This window comes from Anser cygnoides, chromosome 11 (genome assembly GCF_040182565.1).
Source record: "Anser cygnoides isolate HZ-2024a breed goose chromosome 11, Taihu_goose_T2T_genome, whole genome shotgun sequence".
NCBI lineage: Eukaryota > Metazoa > Chordata > Aves > Anseriformes > Anatidae > Anser > Anser cygnoides.
In genome coordinates this window covers 18346707-18361478 of record NC_089883.1, presented here as the reverse complement: position 1 = coordinate 18361478, position 14772 = coordinate 18346707, and the positions used below count along the sequence as shown (strand labels likewise).

The window sequence follows — 14772 nt, the reverse complement described above, 5'->3', positions numbered from 1 at the left end:
CCTTTAAAAGGCAATGTGCAAAATTACATAGTAACAGCTGTTTTTTGTTTGTTTGTTTGTTTTGTTTTGTTTTTTCAAGATTGTATCTTTCTAACTTTATATTCACAAAGAATCATTCATTTTAGGTTCCCAATTTGCAAACATCCAAAGTTAGGTGATATTATTTTTCCCCCCAGTTTAAAAAGCCATAACATGGATGTTTTCATCTGAGCTAGTTGTGTAAATTCTTCATAAACAAGAAGATAAATTAGTACTTATGGAGCCTGACTTATTTCAGGTGATTGCTACAGAAGTATATTTCTCTGTGTTGATTAGAAGGGAGGCTAGGTGAGTAGTCAGGATGGGTGGTTACATCTCATCTTGCAGATATTTATTTACATGCTGAGGGAAATGATTCCTACTGTTTGTATGAATATTTTTCTTACCTATATTGATGAGATGAATAAGAGGAGTCTGTTGTAAAGAGCACCTTAAAATAAAACATTTATCACAAGTATGTTTCTATAAATTTCTGCAGATTGTCAAAATAACAAATGTAGGCACTTTAAAGCTGCCAATCAAGTAACTATCAAGATCTGTGCTTGAAGTTATGTCCTCCTATAATAGTTCATAACACAGAAACAGTCATGTGGATGCTGTGTTTCATAACATTGTTTTGGCTCTTACAGTGTCAGTTCTACAATTTCTGGAAGAGATATGCAATGCTGAAATGGATGTTTGATTACTTTGGAGAAATTTGGAGAATTTGCTAGAATGCAAACTAAAATCCTAGATTGTTTATCTACAAGATAAAATGATATTTTCTGTGCTCTGTGTAAGAGCTCAGAAGTTGCAATATCAGTTTCATCTGAGAACTCTCTAAATAATTTTATTAAACTTGTGAATTTTGATATATTGCACAGCAGGGACTTTGCAGAGGGCAGAAGGGAACTCTGTCTTTTCAAGAATTTAAAGGGAAACTGTGAGAGCTAATAATGCTCTAGAAGAATGCAGAAAAGTAGCATATAAGTTTTCTCTCTCCTATGCCTCCATCTCTTCTTGCACTAATCCAATCTGTTGCTCCTGACTGTACATATACCACTTCTATTAAAGTCAATGGAAATTAGACATCTGTATCATCTGTGTCAATTATGAACTGATTATTGATCATCCCAAAAGTATGAAGGTTGACAATTTGGCCCCAAAACATTTGGGAACTAGTATTCTTAGGTGCTGCTGTGCTTTCACTCTAGTTGACTGTCTCTCCTGGTCCCATGTTACAGTATTTTAGTTTTGTTTTTAAATTATTCTAGAACTGATTTTAAAATAATTTATTATTTATTTGTTTTCAAGGAGCTCTACCATGTACCAAATGGCATGTCTCCAGGGACACTTTCTCATGGAATGGTGTATGGTGTCGTGCACCGGACTGACAACAATCATAAGAGAGAAATGGTGGTTTATGGCTGGTCAGCTGATCAGCTGAAAGAAGAGATGAATTACATTAAAGAAGTGAGTTATTCTATCAGCTTCAAAATTTGTCAAATATCCCTTCCATTTATTCATGTAGAGCTGTGAGTGTATGTGGGACGACCGACGTCTAGGCCAACACCCAAATTTGGATCAGGAACCCACTCTGAAGTTAAATGCTTGCCTTGTTGGTACTCAAGTTAAAACAAAACAAAAAAAAAAAAAAAGAAAGAAAAACACCCGTTAGGTACTTGGGAGCTACATGTTTCAGACTCAAGTCCTCTGTGACAAATGATAGTCCTTAATGCTTGGTGACTGAGGTGAGGGATGCACCTGGACAAGCAATCGGCCAAACAGATCTTGGGGGCCCTTACCTGAAGTCTTCATAATTTCCAATGTGATACAGGAGAATCTATGTAAGCAGACACCTGGAAGGATAAACCCTCTTCTCTTCTGCTTTCCCCTCCCCCATCCCAGTTTTGGAAAGGCTCCTAAATTAGGTGATACACTAAAATCACTTGGGTATGTTTTGGGGCAGTCTTAAAATAGTCAGCCTAATAAGGATGACTTTGTACTATTTTCTTTGTGCATGCTCATTTATCATAATTGGCAGGAGCTCTCCTGAAAGAAAAAAAAAAAAAAAAGGCATTTATGATGCTGCTCGTTTCTGTGCCTGAAACTCACCATCTCTTTGTGTGTCAAACTTTGGCAATAACTCCTTAATTAGCCCAGAGCAAATAATTTGACCTTCTCTTTCTATCTACTGTTGGTCAGTGGCTATCATCTTACACTGATTCAAGTGCAAGAGAACTGCATTGCTATAAAAGGGAGGAGCACTGAGTTAAGCCAGCAGTGTAAGAGACTGTAATTATGTGTACTCCTAGCATCTGCCTAGTCTTGAGCTATCAGGACTTGTTTTTCTCCTTTATTACTCACAGTTTACCAGCTCCCAGCATTTACACTCTCCAGTTCCTGCACTTGCCAATTAGGATACGTTGCTACTGCTGCGCAGGCAAGGCATGTGACCTGTCTTGGCTGCTCTTTTCCTGCCTACGTAGTTTATCTACTTTGCTGAAGTGCTGCCAGGGGATGGGTGGCTTGGCATACAGCATGATGCAGCTTCCTAGGTTGCACTGCTTCTGGTACCTGATGCAGGTTGCTTGGACTGGGACCATCTTCCTCTCCTTCGCTGTTCACTTCCAGCTTGTGGCACGGTGGGAAATGTCAGGGCTTTTCAACAGCATGTCTTGCATTGTGTTCAGGGTACTGATTCTTTCAGAAAATGTGGGAAAGACCTTTGAAGAGGTGTACTGACCCTTGCACTGCTGTCTTTTAGAGGCTATGTTCAGTTATGCTAATTTGTGAACTTTGGCCTGCCAGATAAGTTCAATCTTTAAAAGTAGAGTCTTAAATAAGAGTTCTCAGCTTGTGCCACGTATTTGCTGACTTAAATAGACCAAAAATGGTGGGCCACATCAGAACTGCTGATCATTTCTTTTGTATCAGTGTCAAACTTATACCTTGCAGGGGGCATGCACATGTGTAGGGACAGGACAAGGAGGGTTTCCTTCAGAAGTTCAGGAGTCAGCTTCCTTCTGTGTTTCTCATCCCAAAGGGAGCAAGTAGTTGGGAGTAGGCTTGTGCCCACTCCTTGCATAGGTTTGGTGGCCAGTACCCTTCTTTCTGGGAGGGAGTGTGTATACCACAGAGCTTCCAGAAATATCTCCTCTAGATATTTTCCCCTCCTTCCTTCCCCAAGTCTCACTTCGGCTATGCAGAGGTAAGGTAAGCTCACTGCCCTAGATTATCTGCAGCCAGTGTGTGTTCAATTCAGGGCAGGGAGAAAAAAAAAAAAAAGAATCTGAAATCTGAATTATATAGCTGGAAGGTAGACTGTAGGTGAACATCTAACTAGTGTTTACAATGCGTGCTCTTAAGAAAATTGGTTCTTTGCACGTTTGTAATGGCATGCAAACCCAAGCTGGCTTCTAACATATTTTTTTTTCTTCTACTTTTTGTTTAGAAAGGCAAGACATAATTTACATCCATAGTTCTTAAATAAAATCAAATACTCTTCAGATTTGAAATTGTTGGTAAATTTATGCTAATATATTGTTTAGTTAATTACGAGCCTAAAAGTCCAAATGCAGTGAAACTAAAGGGTTTATCTTCAAAGGACACTCAGTGAAAACTTAATTAAACACTTTAAATAGAATGAAGGTGTTTTAAATCCACGTGTGGATGCTTTTTTGAGAAAGAAAACATTGTATGTTCAAATTAGTTTTAGTTCCATTAGCCATCAAATTAGGTTAGAATGACTTATGGATAATTGAAATTCATTTAAATTATTAATTTACTGGTGTTTAAGTGTGTACAGAGAAGTCTAGAATTACTCAGAGACTTTTATATAGATCATTCCTATGTAGACAGCTTTTAAGACTTAACTTCTTGTCTTAAGTATAAAGTATTGTTGAAAAAAAGTTAGATTAATAATGGCCATTACCAAAAGTAACAATAAAAGATATAGAAGCAAAATATTGTGTCCCAGTATAAACAGTATCATCAGTAAGTTTGATTGATAAGGCATGTGATTTTTCTAACACCAGGTGAGAGCAACTCTGGAAAAAGTAAGAAAGAAAATGTATGGGGAATATGATGAAATGAAACGAAAAATACAACAGCTTACGAATGAACTGAAAGTAAGTATGCATTCAATTGTAGGGAAAGAATAACCATCCCTGTACTATCTAGAGACATTTTTCTCTCCTTTTTTAAAATTTTATTTATTTATTTATTTTATTTTAGAAAAACAGAAATAATATCTCAAACCATTCTGGTTTGTTCTTTAACATGACATATTTACCTTCCTTTATTTATCAACCTTTTCCCTCTAGCAAGGTAAAGTAGGACAGGGATGCTTTTGCATATGGAATTAATTGCCTGTTTCTTGGAAATAAAAGAACAATCTTGATAGCGTCATCTGCGTACATGCTCATTCTAGACAATTTAGTAATTATTGGAGGTGTTTGGAGCAGTCATCTGCCAGGTGATTTGAAAAAATATCAATTATATAATTACGAGTAACGTGCAACTTAAATTTGGTGTAATTTCAACAGACTGTTCTGTTTTACTGACTCTATTGTTTAAACATGATAACAAAAGAAGTAGTAATATTACTGAGTATTAAAGTGCATGGCATTCCTAAAACGGCTTACCATTTGGTTCTTAATGGAACCTGTTGATGGTCATTTGATGACCTTTCTTCTGATGTGTGCTTTAGCAATAAAAGCTGCTGCATTCTGTAGAAATACCATTCATCTATTTAAGTTGGGTTCTTTGTTCCAAAAAGTCCCCCTGAAAACCTGCTGTGGAATTTATATTCAATACTGTTATTCACAGCCCTGGTTCAGATGAAGCTTTGACAATTAAACATAGCCTGACTTTTAAGGGTCTGGGACCCTGACTTGTGCCCTTCTGACATTCTTATTTGGAGACTGTTAGTTCCCTGCATGCTGTATTTATGTATACAGATCACAACACAGAACAGAAATCTGTGGCAAGTAGTATACTGAAATAAAATAATAACAATAATAATAATAATAAAAAAATCACCCCAACTTGAGAGGAAGAAGGAGAGAAAACTGAATTAATTAGTCTTCATGATGCCAGCAAGATATACCCCCGATTGAGTAACATGTAGGCAAATGTGGTGTTGTCTTCTTTGTGGCTGGTCCTTACTGAGTACCAGTGATGATATTCTGTATTTCTGGATCTTCCACTTGACCAGTAAAAATCGTGCATGTGCCTGAAAATCTCTGGGGTTTCTGACCAGCTCTTTCAGAATCTCTAGTTCTGAAGCAAATGTAGTTTACAAAGGATTCCTTCTGACATAAACAGCTCACTGAGACATTCCCCACCATGTTTCTTAATATTTTAGAGTTTCTGAAAGAAAGTACAGGTGTTCTTCTACCTAATAACATATGCTTTTTGATTTGTTTGTTTGTTTGTTTGTTTTTACATCAATGCCATCCTACATGCTATTTGAGGATCCTATTTAAAATCCTTTCTATACTCTTTGCTTCAGCTTTGAACCACTACGCTTTTTTCCCACTAATTTCCAGGACTACTTTTTGTTCATGGAGTTTGTATGAAGTTTGTACTTCAAATACTCAGCCCTGGGCAGTATGTTTCTTCACACAAGTTCTTATCTTGTAACTTTCTTAATCCAGCCAAAGCATTTCTGCTTTTGTTTGTTTGTTTGTTTTACCTGAGCACACATTTGTATAGGGTTAACAGTAACTACTTGGCTTCTGCTCCCTGTGTTGATCTAATCCATGTATGACTTGGTTACTAAACACTAATTGTTGTCCATATTGGTCCCTGGTGTTCTTATGCTTTTATCAAGAAACAAATCTGATTCATCAAAGAATCCAAGTTGGGCTGGCCTCCATTAGTAACCTTTTTTTTTCCTTTTTTATTACTAAATGGTTCATAATAATTTACATTATTCTGAGTTTCTGTCTCCTCTTAAATGATGTCATTTTGTGCTTTTATTCCCTCCAGTTTTAAGCATGCATGTGTGTGTATAACAGATGACAAATTTTTGTGTAACATAGCTCTCTACTGACTTCTCCTGCCTGCTTCATATTGTTTCATCCTTGAGTCTTCTTGCTGTTGCTTCTTTATGTATCCAGTTAGTCATTTCCTTCTTAATTAAGGCTATTCTACAGTTCACCCAAACCTTTCTAGATCTCTTCGTTTCTTGCATTCTTCTGGTTTTCACCCTGTGACTTTTTATAGTCCACCCACTCTGTCTATATAAGCTTTCTGAACAGACATCTGCCAAGTGTTTTCTTGTCCTTTCAGAAAACAGACAGGTTTTACACTGATTACAGATCAGCAACAAACATAGCTACGTGTGCCTTATTTGTGTTAGCGTATTTGAATTACAAATTTTGTTTGTATGTTTTTGAGGTACAGGGACACAGTTTATGTATTTTAAGCATCCTAGTACTGTGGAAATTAACCATGGGGTCTGTCTATTCTGTAGGTCCCTTTGAAGCAGTAGGTAAACTTGATCATTATTCTATATAAAACTTCTTTTTTTTTTCCTGCTCAGGTGACAAATGCTCATCAGGAATCCTTAGAGAATCATGTGCGAGTGCAGGCTGCAGCCTTAGATAGCTTTAGTGAAATGAACAGCTCCTTGACATCAGCATCAATAGACTTGCAGGTACATTTTAATAGCTGTTTGACAGCTGACAACTTCCTTTTCTGACGTGCATTTAAAAGCGTACATTAAACATGGATAACAAATACAGATTCTAACCCTAAGCTAGTCCATAAAGTATTGTCTTGGATATCTGAGGCATCTAATTTAAGAAACTAAGGAAAAAAATCTGCAACTATTAAAAAAGTGTACAGTCAAGAGACACTGTTCTGCAGCAGACTAATGTCACTAGTCATGTCTTTACAGAATATTGTAAGGTGACAATGTAATTTGTTCTGTATTGTGCAAAACAGAACATCTTCTGTCTTATACCTATCTTCACCAGGTAATAGAAATGGAAGTGGCATGTGTTGATGCTAATAAGTACTTGTGAGGTTGTATATACCTGCAAAATGTAGGGGGAGGGAGAATGCGGAAACGTATTTTCTGTTTTAAAGACTTTCAAATTCCCACGTATCTGAGCTCAACAATTAACGATCCTGTTTTCTTGTATGTCACAGTTTTTCTCACTTTAATATGTTTAATATGTATAGCATGACTCTTGGAGAGGAGAAAGGAAGACTGTTGGGAATAACATTTGTACTAAAATGTATCCATATTCCTTTATTTTTTTTATAGTGTTCCAGGACTTGATTTCAATGAATATGTTCCTCATGGAAATTCCTTCTAGGAAACCAAATACAAGAAAAATCAGAATTTTAAATGTTAAAACTTTCAAAACTGTTCATGTTGTGTTGACTAATCATGAATCTCTTAAATGTTTTTTTCTATTCCATAATCTCTTGACTACATTAGCACACTAGATTATTTGTGATTTTTAATATGTGGTTTGCCTCTTTCCTCCAGAAAACTCTAGTGGATGTTACTTTGGAGAACACTGATATAAGGGAACAAATAAGGAATTTAAAACACACACATGAGCAATCTATGGAAAAGCTGAGAGAGAAGCAAAAACAACTGGAAACAGCACAAATTGAAAATCAGTTACTGAAATTAAAGGTACAGTATATAAACTTCCCTGAAGATATTGCACAGTAAGGGCATTTAGGAGCATATTAAATGAATTCCTTGGCCTTATTTGTAAATGATTCTTCATCCATCACACCTTGCTCATTCCCTAGAGCTGTCATATTCCTGTGAAATGGTTCTGTGTTAATAACAAGAATCCCAGCTGGCAGCAGTCAGTCTTTCCATAACATGGGATTACTATCCAGAGATGTTGGCAGGTGGAAGTTCAAACTATTAAAAGGTAATTAGTGTCCATTTCTGTAAGTAAAGGGATTTTATAACTTTACACAGTGCTGTAAGAATGTCTTGATGTTGAGCCTGTTTATATGATATTGCTTAATTTTTAATAGGTAATCAAGTTTTATGAACATACGGTCAGCAGATAAGTGCTGTAGCAGCAAGTGTTTTGGAAAGAGAATTAAGCTATTTCTTTCAGAGAAATACAAGGGAATAAAATGCAAACTATATGGTTTTACATGGCAGAAAGCTTGACCGTTTTCTCATTACAATAGCTGAGGTTGGAGAGCTTGCTTAAGAATACTGTGACAGATGCCATAATGCATCTATATTTTAATGCTTGTTTTCACTATCCTCATTGCTCAAGTTATAAGCAAAGAAATGATGGAGAGTCAGTGCCAGGGATCATATTCCAGTTCAATATCTCTCAAGGACTTTTGGTTTTGATTGTTGGCTTTTTCTGAATTACATGATTCTTTCAGGCTTCCTATAGCAAGAAAGGTCTTGTGTTATAGTGAAACTTAATTTATCTTCAGTCCCTCTCACAAAGCGCAAGTTACTACCTCTGTGCCAGTATCAGTCTGTGAGTTGCAAAAGAGGGCAATTGTAGAACAAGTGGAGTCCTTCTGAGCTTAGTCCCTTGTCAAAGGATGAAATACACTGTTGTTATCCTACAGGGCACTAAGACAGTTGTTCCCACCATGTAAGATAAACACAAATTTTAATAAATCATTCAGTCCTTGAAGCGAAGAAAGCAAACAAAATAAATGCACAACTGAGACCTTGAAATCTGAACAAGTTATTTAGTGGTTTTGTAACCTCTAGTGATGAGCAAGGAACACTATTCTTTTCTCAGATGACAGTGTATTCTCATCTCCCTGATGTGGCTTTAGCAGCCACGGCATTCCAGTATAACCGTTTCCGATTTATAGAATGTGCATTAAGAGGACTAAGTCCTAGATGAGCTATTTTACTTTGCTTTTTATTGCAGTTTACAGAGTATATGGGTTTATGCTGTAAATGTATTATCTTGTGTTTAATCAATGAGGGTGTGGTTCAGTGAGTGTTTTGAACCAACATAAGGGGGAAATCCTGTCTCTGAATTACCATTCTTGCCCTTTTCCCTGTAGCAGTAGTAGAGTTTCTGGTCCTGTGGTTAAAAATTAACCCTCCCCTACCCCTGGGTATTTTCAGTCTGAGTTGTTTGCTGATCAACTTTGCTCGATGGTCACCCCAGTTCCTGTGCTGGCCTTCAGAGCAGTGTGTGAAAAAGCAAGAGAGAGGAGGGAGGGTGCAGCTGTGTCTTCTGGTTAGCAGCACATACTTATGTTCAGCTTAAAGTAATCGTTGCTTTGAGAGTTGGTGGCTATCTAGAAACGGGAGCTAAGTCTACGCCATCTCTAATCTACACTTCAGTAAAATGGCAGGAAACAAAACTTTTTCCATGGGGAAACAAACCAAGTGACTTGGAGGCTGTTATGGAAGGGCTCAGTAAAGAGGTGTGGCCTGGTGCTCAACAATTGATGGCTAGTTAAATTCAAGCAACGTGAAACTTGATGAAATGGTAACTTCTACAAATTTGAATAAGTTCTACATTGCCAAAGCATTGCAATAGTTTTGATGCAAATGACAGTCTGCTTCAATAATGTCAAATTTATAACAAGGTGGAACTGAAATTCAAGGTGTTATTCTTGCATCATGTGAGTTTCATTTTTCCTGCTGGCAGCAGTGCTCTGCTGACAGATGGGTCATCCATGACTTTCATCCTTTTCTCTCTTATAGGTGGAATCATCACAAGAAGCCAATGCTGAAGTCATGAGAGAGATGACAAGAAAACTGTATAGTCAATATGAGGAAAAAATGAGAGAAGAGGAACAGAAACATAAAGCTGAGAAAGAGATCCTCCTAGTACGTATAGCTGGTCTGTGGCGCTCAGTTTGGGTGTCATTTCTCAGTCACCTAGTAATGTAGAGTTTTTTACTCCAGAGTGTACATATGCTACTTCACTCCTTTCTCTGCAACTAGTCATGCCACTATTACTAAGTTTTCCAAGCTATTGGGGTTGTAGGGCTGAATAAAGAATGTTCAAACACAGTAACAGAAATGATAATGTTGATTTCAAAGTCTGAAATGGAGTAAGTTGGCTCTTTTTACTTCCATTCCTCTAAAAAGAGGAAAACAGGATGTCCAATTTTATTGATATTTTTAAAAGGGGATGAAGGGACAATTTCGCTGGACACTAGGGGAGCAATAACTCTTTCTGTCCACTGGTTTTGGTCCACCCCCAAGTAAAACCTAACTTTGAGCAGTTGGTCAATGTGTTCTTCTACCTGGTAAAGACAGATAATGACTGAGACTGAAGGTAGATTCTCTAGCTTCTTCCTATTTATATTGTTTTTTATGTGAAGAAAGTACATAGCTGAACAGGGTAAATGGTAGTGTTTAAAATGCTGTCAACTGGAATAGCGCATTTTCTTGTGCTGTTACTTCACGGAATACTCAGAAGGGAGAACAAATATCTAAGAAATGGGGAAATGTTTTTCTCATACTTTCATAATGATGCTTTACAAATATGTATGCACTTCAGAGTGCCCCAGATCTTTTGTTACATACAATTAAAGTTTAGGGTCACAGCTCTTCCAGACTTCTGGGCAAGTGTAGTGAAAAGCCTTGAGCTTTGCTTAAAAACTATTAGCCTGGCTCTTTGGGCTAAAAAATGTTTATTCCTCATTAACATATTGTATGTTAATACAATAATTTAACATATTAAACATATATATTAATACAATAATTTAACATATTGTATGTTAATGTGATCGTAAATGTTCTTGTTTAAAGGAGGAAACAAATCGGCTTCTGAAAGCTATTGAAGAGGCAAATAAAAAGATGCAAATTACAGAAACAAGTATACAGGAGAAAGATCAGAGAATTGGTGAGCTGGATCGGCTGATTGAACGCATGGAAGAGGTATGAGAGTTCGTTGCTTGCATTCTTTAAAGAAAATGCAGAATTATAGGAAGGGAATTTGATTTTTTTTTTTTGAAATTGCCTGCTGCTCAGTACCCTGCTCAGTGACATACCATTGCTGTTTGCATCTTATGTATTTATTGTATCCATGTAAGTAAATGCACCTGGACTACTGAAGAGACACTGTGATTAAGTGGTTCTTCTATTTTTCTAGTTGTGTTGACAGTCAGAGCTGCTTAAGGCGTCAAAATTTATTTACTAAACCATAATTTCTGTCAGTGTCCAAGGTCTCCTGAGTCTAATGATGTAATCGTATATGACCTGAAGTCTCTTAAAAATGCTGTTGGTAGGTCCACTAAAATATATTTTAGTTAGGTAGATTAAGACCTTATCATTAAGCTGTCTGTTAGTTCTGACTGGAATTGCATCTCCAAATTTATCCACGTTTCGATGAAATGCTAAACTGAGGGCTTCAAACTAAAAGTTTCTGGAGGAATTTTTGTGGATATCTAGCAGCTACTTAATTTTCAAAGATTTCTAACTTGTTTAGATTATGACTCTCTGTTTCCTGGTCTCTTTCACCTAACTGAGAATGAATGTTATTGTTTAGTCCTTAGACTGAAGAGTGTCACTCTAAAAGGCATAAGAGCAGCCCTTCTGTAAGACTCCAATACTTTTGGATGTACTTGGGTGTCTCTCGTTTAATTCAATCACAGGCTTCTCATTATCTTTAAAGATCTGGGCCTTGCTATCTAGCATATAGAATAGAGAATATACTGGGAAATTCTAGTAAGTGGATAGAGTACAATCTTCTGGTCTTACAAGTGAAGCATTTTTTCACCAACTTTAGTAAATATTTGCTACTACTGAGAATTTTTTTATAAGACAGTCTTGTTGTCTTAACTGGTTAGTCTGATGTGCATTTATACTGAGCCACTTTTGTCTAGTGCTTGCAGGTAGAATTAGTGATTACACTGAGAAATGGTGTCAGCTTAATATGCCCCTTATCAACTTGATCTGGGTTTTGGCATACCACTTGTAAGTATTATGCAGTGAAAAAAGGATTGTAATATAGTTCTTACAGTACAGATAAGTTTCAGGTTATTTAATTTGCTGTTATCTGCTTCATATTTGCAGAGTAAAACTGAACGCCTTTGTTAAATTCCCATTAAAGTGGATAGCTTCTGTTAATTTGTGTTGACAGTTCCCAATTCCTGATAGACTTTCACAAGCAATATGTTTGTGGATGCCCAGAAGATAAACAGGAACATTTTTTGATTTGGGTAGAAGATGGGGTAGAGGTGGAGGGAAGGAATAGAGCAATAGCTTTTATCTCTGCCTTGGGCTGAGATATCTTTTTGGAGGGATAAAATGGAAAATATGAGACTTATGTAGTTAAAGATTGTGAGGACTCATCTCTATGCAAAAATTTCAGTTTCAAGTACAACTGCACATCTTCAAATGGGAAATTGAAAAATCTGATCTTATTTCTGTGGATAGATGGAATTTGATTTTATTATTTGCATTCTGTGGTCCTTGGCTATAGGAAATACATGAATCCTCTGTAACATCTGTAAATTTTGTTTAATTAGTTTCTATTTTAATTTCAAAAATGATCTTTTGAATTGCAATGAAATTGCAATGAAATATGCATAGTGAAGCCTTTATATATTGACATATGAAGAACTGAAGGATAGCATTTATTGTTTTTTAGGAACGTCACCAGCTGCAGAAACAACTGGAACTAAATGAAATACAAATATCTGGAGCAAAATCTGAAAACTCTGACAGTGAGAGGTGAGATATGTCTTGTTTGTGGAACTTCTAGTGTTGGTAGGTAACTTTAGGGGGTCAGTTGATTTGTTTGTTTTTGAAGACATCTGAATTTTATCTTTCCTAACTTTAACACTGCAGTTTAGGAGAGATAATCCATCTGATGAGTTCCTTTATTTAGATATAAAATATCATTTCCATGCATTCTTCCTGAAAAGTTGTTTGTAAACATGCAGAATACATTTTAGATGGAACACATAGTGGCATATTTGTAGATTGCATTTTTCTTAAATCTGCATTCCCAAATTCAGCATAGTATGATCCTGACTATGAATACTTTGTCTCCTTCTAGACTGTTCAATGCAGTTTTAAAAGAAAAGACATTCCGTATAAATATTAAGCTGTAGGATAAAAAAGGTTCATCTTTGAAAAGATGAACTCATGATGAGAGCAAAAGTTCTGCATATGACTGCCAACATCTCTTATGTATAAAAGAGGGAGAATGGAATATATTTGAGGCTTGGAGAAGCAGGTCTACAAATGTGAGGGACATTAACATATGCACGTGAACAAATGAAGGTGTGTAAAAAAAAAAAAAAAATCTGTCATGTAACATCACAGTGCAGAAATCAGCTGTGGAGTTAGTTATTTGAGGAAAGTTGAAGGTCATGTTATTGGCAGTGAGACCTCTGTGAATGGTTCTGGAAATCATGAGGTTTAAAAGGAAGATCTGGTGATGTTGATGGCACCTGAATGTGCTGTTTCTGCCAACGGGTGGCATGTGCATCCATTGCTACTTTGAGACTGACAAAGCACCACAACTAGGCAAAAGAAATTTATGTGACACTACTTGAATGGATAAAGATGAATTATAAGCAGCCACTGAATAATCATACTTGATTATTACTAATATTTCTGGGGCACCTAGAAACTGAGTTTTAAAGTTTTGACATCCCACTGTTCTTTATGAAGTATAATCATAAAAAGAAGTCCCTGCCCAGAGCATCTTACTAGTTGTATTGATGTGACCTGCTTATCTGGTTTCAGGAAAAAAACATCTTTTTACATCAGCCTGTTAAAATAACAATTTAGAGTGTACAGATGTTGCATGCAACATAGAATATGGAGATGAAAGATAATTGCGTTCTTTCTTTACCACCGGATAACAGATACTCTTCTCACTTCAGTGAATACTGCCCTATCCACTCAGCATGAAAAGTTATGCTGCATTAATGAGGGTAAAGGAAAGACAGGAATTTGTGCAGTGCAATGAAAACAAGCATGTGGTTGTAATCTATGTAATGCAAGCAATGAATCTCTATTCAGATGCTGAGGTCTGTGCTTAACTTCTCTTCACCTGTGTATTCCTAGCCACACACTTATCTCCACATGAGCAATGACATCTGTTGTTTCTCTGTTACTATCAGTACTTAAAATTTGGAATCTTTCAATGAGAGACCAGCTCTGTGTTACAATTGCAATCAAAATGGAAACTTACTTTGTGAGACCTTAATATGCAGGATTGAAAAACCTGCAGCAGTGCCTTGATTTTTGAGTCCTTGTCAAAGTGCTGCAGTTACAGTTTCGTAGACTACTTTACTGTTAATAGAAACTGTTTATGCGAGAGAAACAGCATACAATTCAGTCATTCATTGGAATCATGTCATACAGTTTGCCATCTGCTGCTTTGCCTTAAAATGGTCATTCTGTTTGCAGCTTCAGCAGTTTCTTCTGCTGTACACAGAGCAGGATGAAAAGATCCCTTTTTGTTTTTGAATCCCCTCCTCCACTTCTCAAATCCTGTCCAGTCCTGAACATAGGAGTACAGAAGTTTATTTTGCAGGCAAGTGATGGATTTCTTTAAGAATTTCAGGAATTGTTCATTCGGATAAAAACAAACAAAAAAAAACAACAACAACAACAAAAAACAGAGGTTCCTATGCTTCCCTCCTGTTTCTTCACATATGCTAAAACTACTTTCCTGGCAAGCTGTCAAGTTAACTTGTGATAGGAGTTCTGAGGGTGTTCTATTTCTGTGTAAAACTGCTTTGAAGAAATACAGAATCTGTCTGCAAAGTGATACATAGAAACTTTAAACATCCACACCA

The 14772-nt window shown here is 36.5% G+C and overlaps 1 protein-coding gene across 4 annotated transcripts in view; it reads left to right on the top strand.

The window, feature by feature from the left end:
* MYZAP (myocardial zonula adherens protein) overlaps window positions 1–14772 on the top strand; it is a 57046-nt gene that overhangs the window by 15665 nt on the left and 26609 nt on the right. For all 4 annotated transcript variants that reach the window (XM_048060300.2, XM_048060297.2, XM_048060298.2 and 1 more), the window contains exons 3-9: window positions 1333–1491; window positions 4056–4148; window positions 6569–6682; window positions 7526–7678; window positions 9707–9832; window positions 10763–10891; window positions 12606–12688. In XM_048060300.2, coding sequence (XP_047916257.2) covers window positions 1333–1491; window positions 4056–4148; window positions 6569–6682; window positions 7526–7678; window positions 9707–9832; window positions 10763–10891; window positions 12606–12688 — 857 coding nt within the window. The remainder of the gene's footprint in view (window positions 1–1332; window positions 1492–4055; window positions 4149–6568; window positions 6683–7525; window positions 7679–9706; window positions 9833–10762; window positions 10892–12605; window positions 12689–14772) is intronic.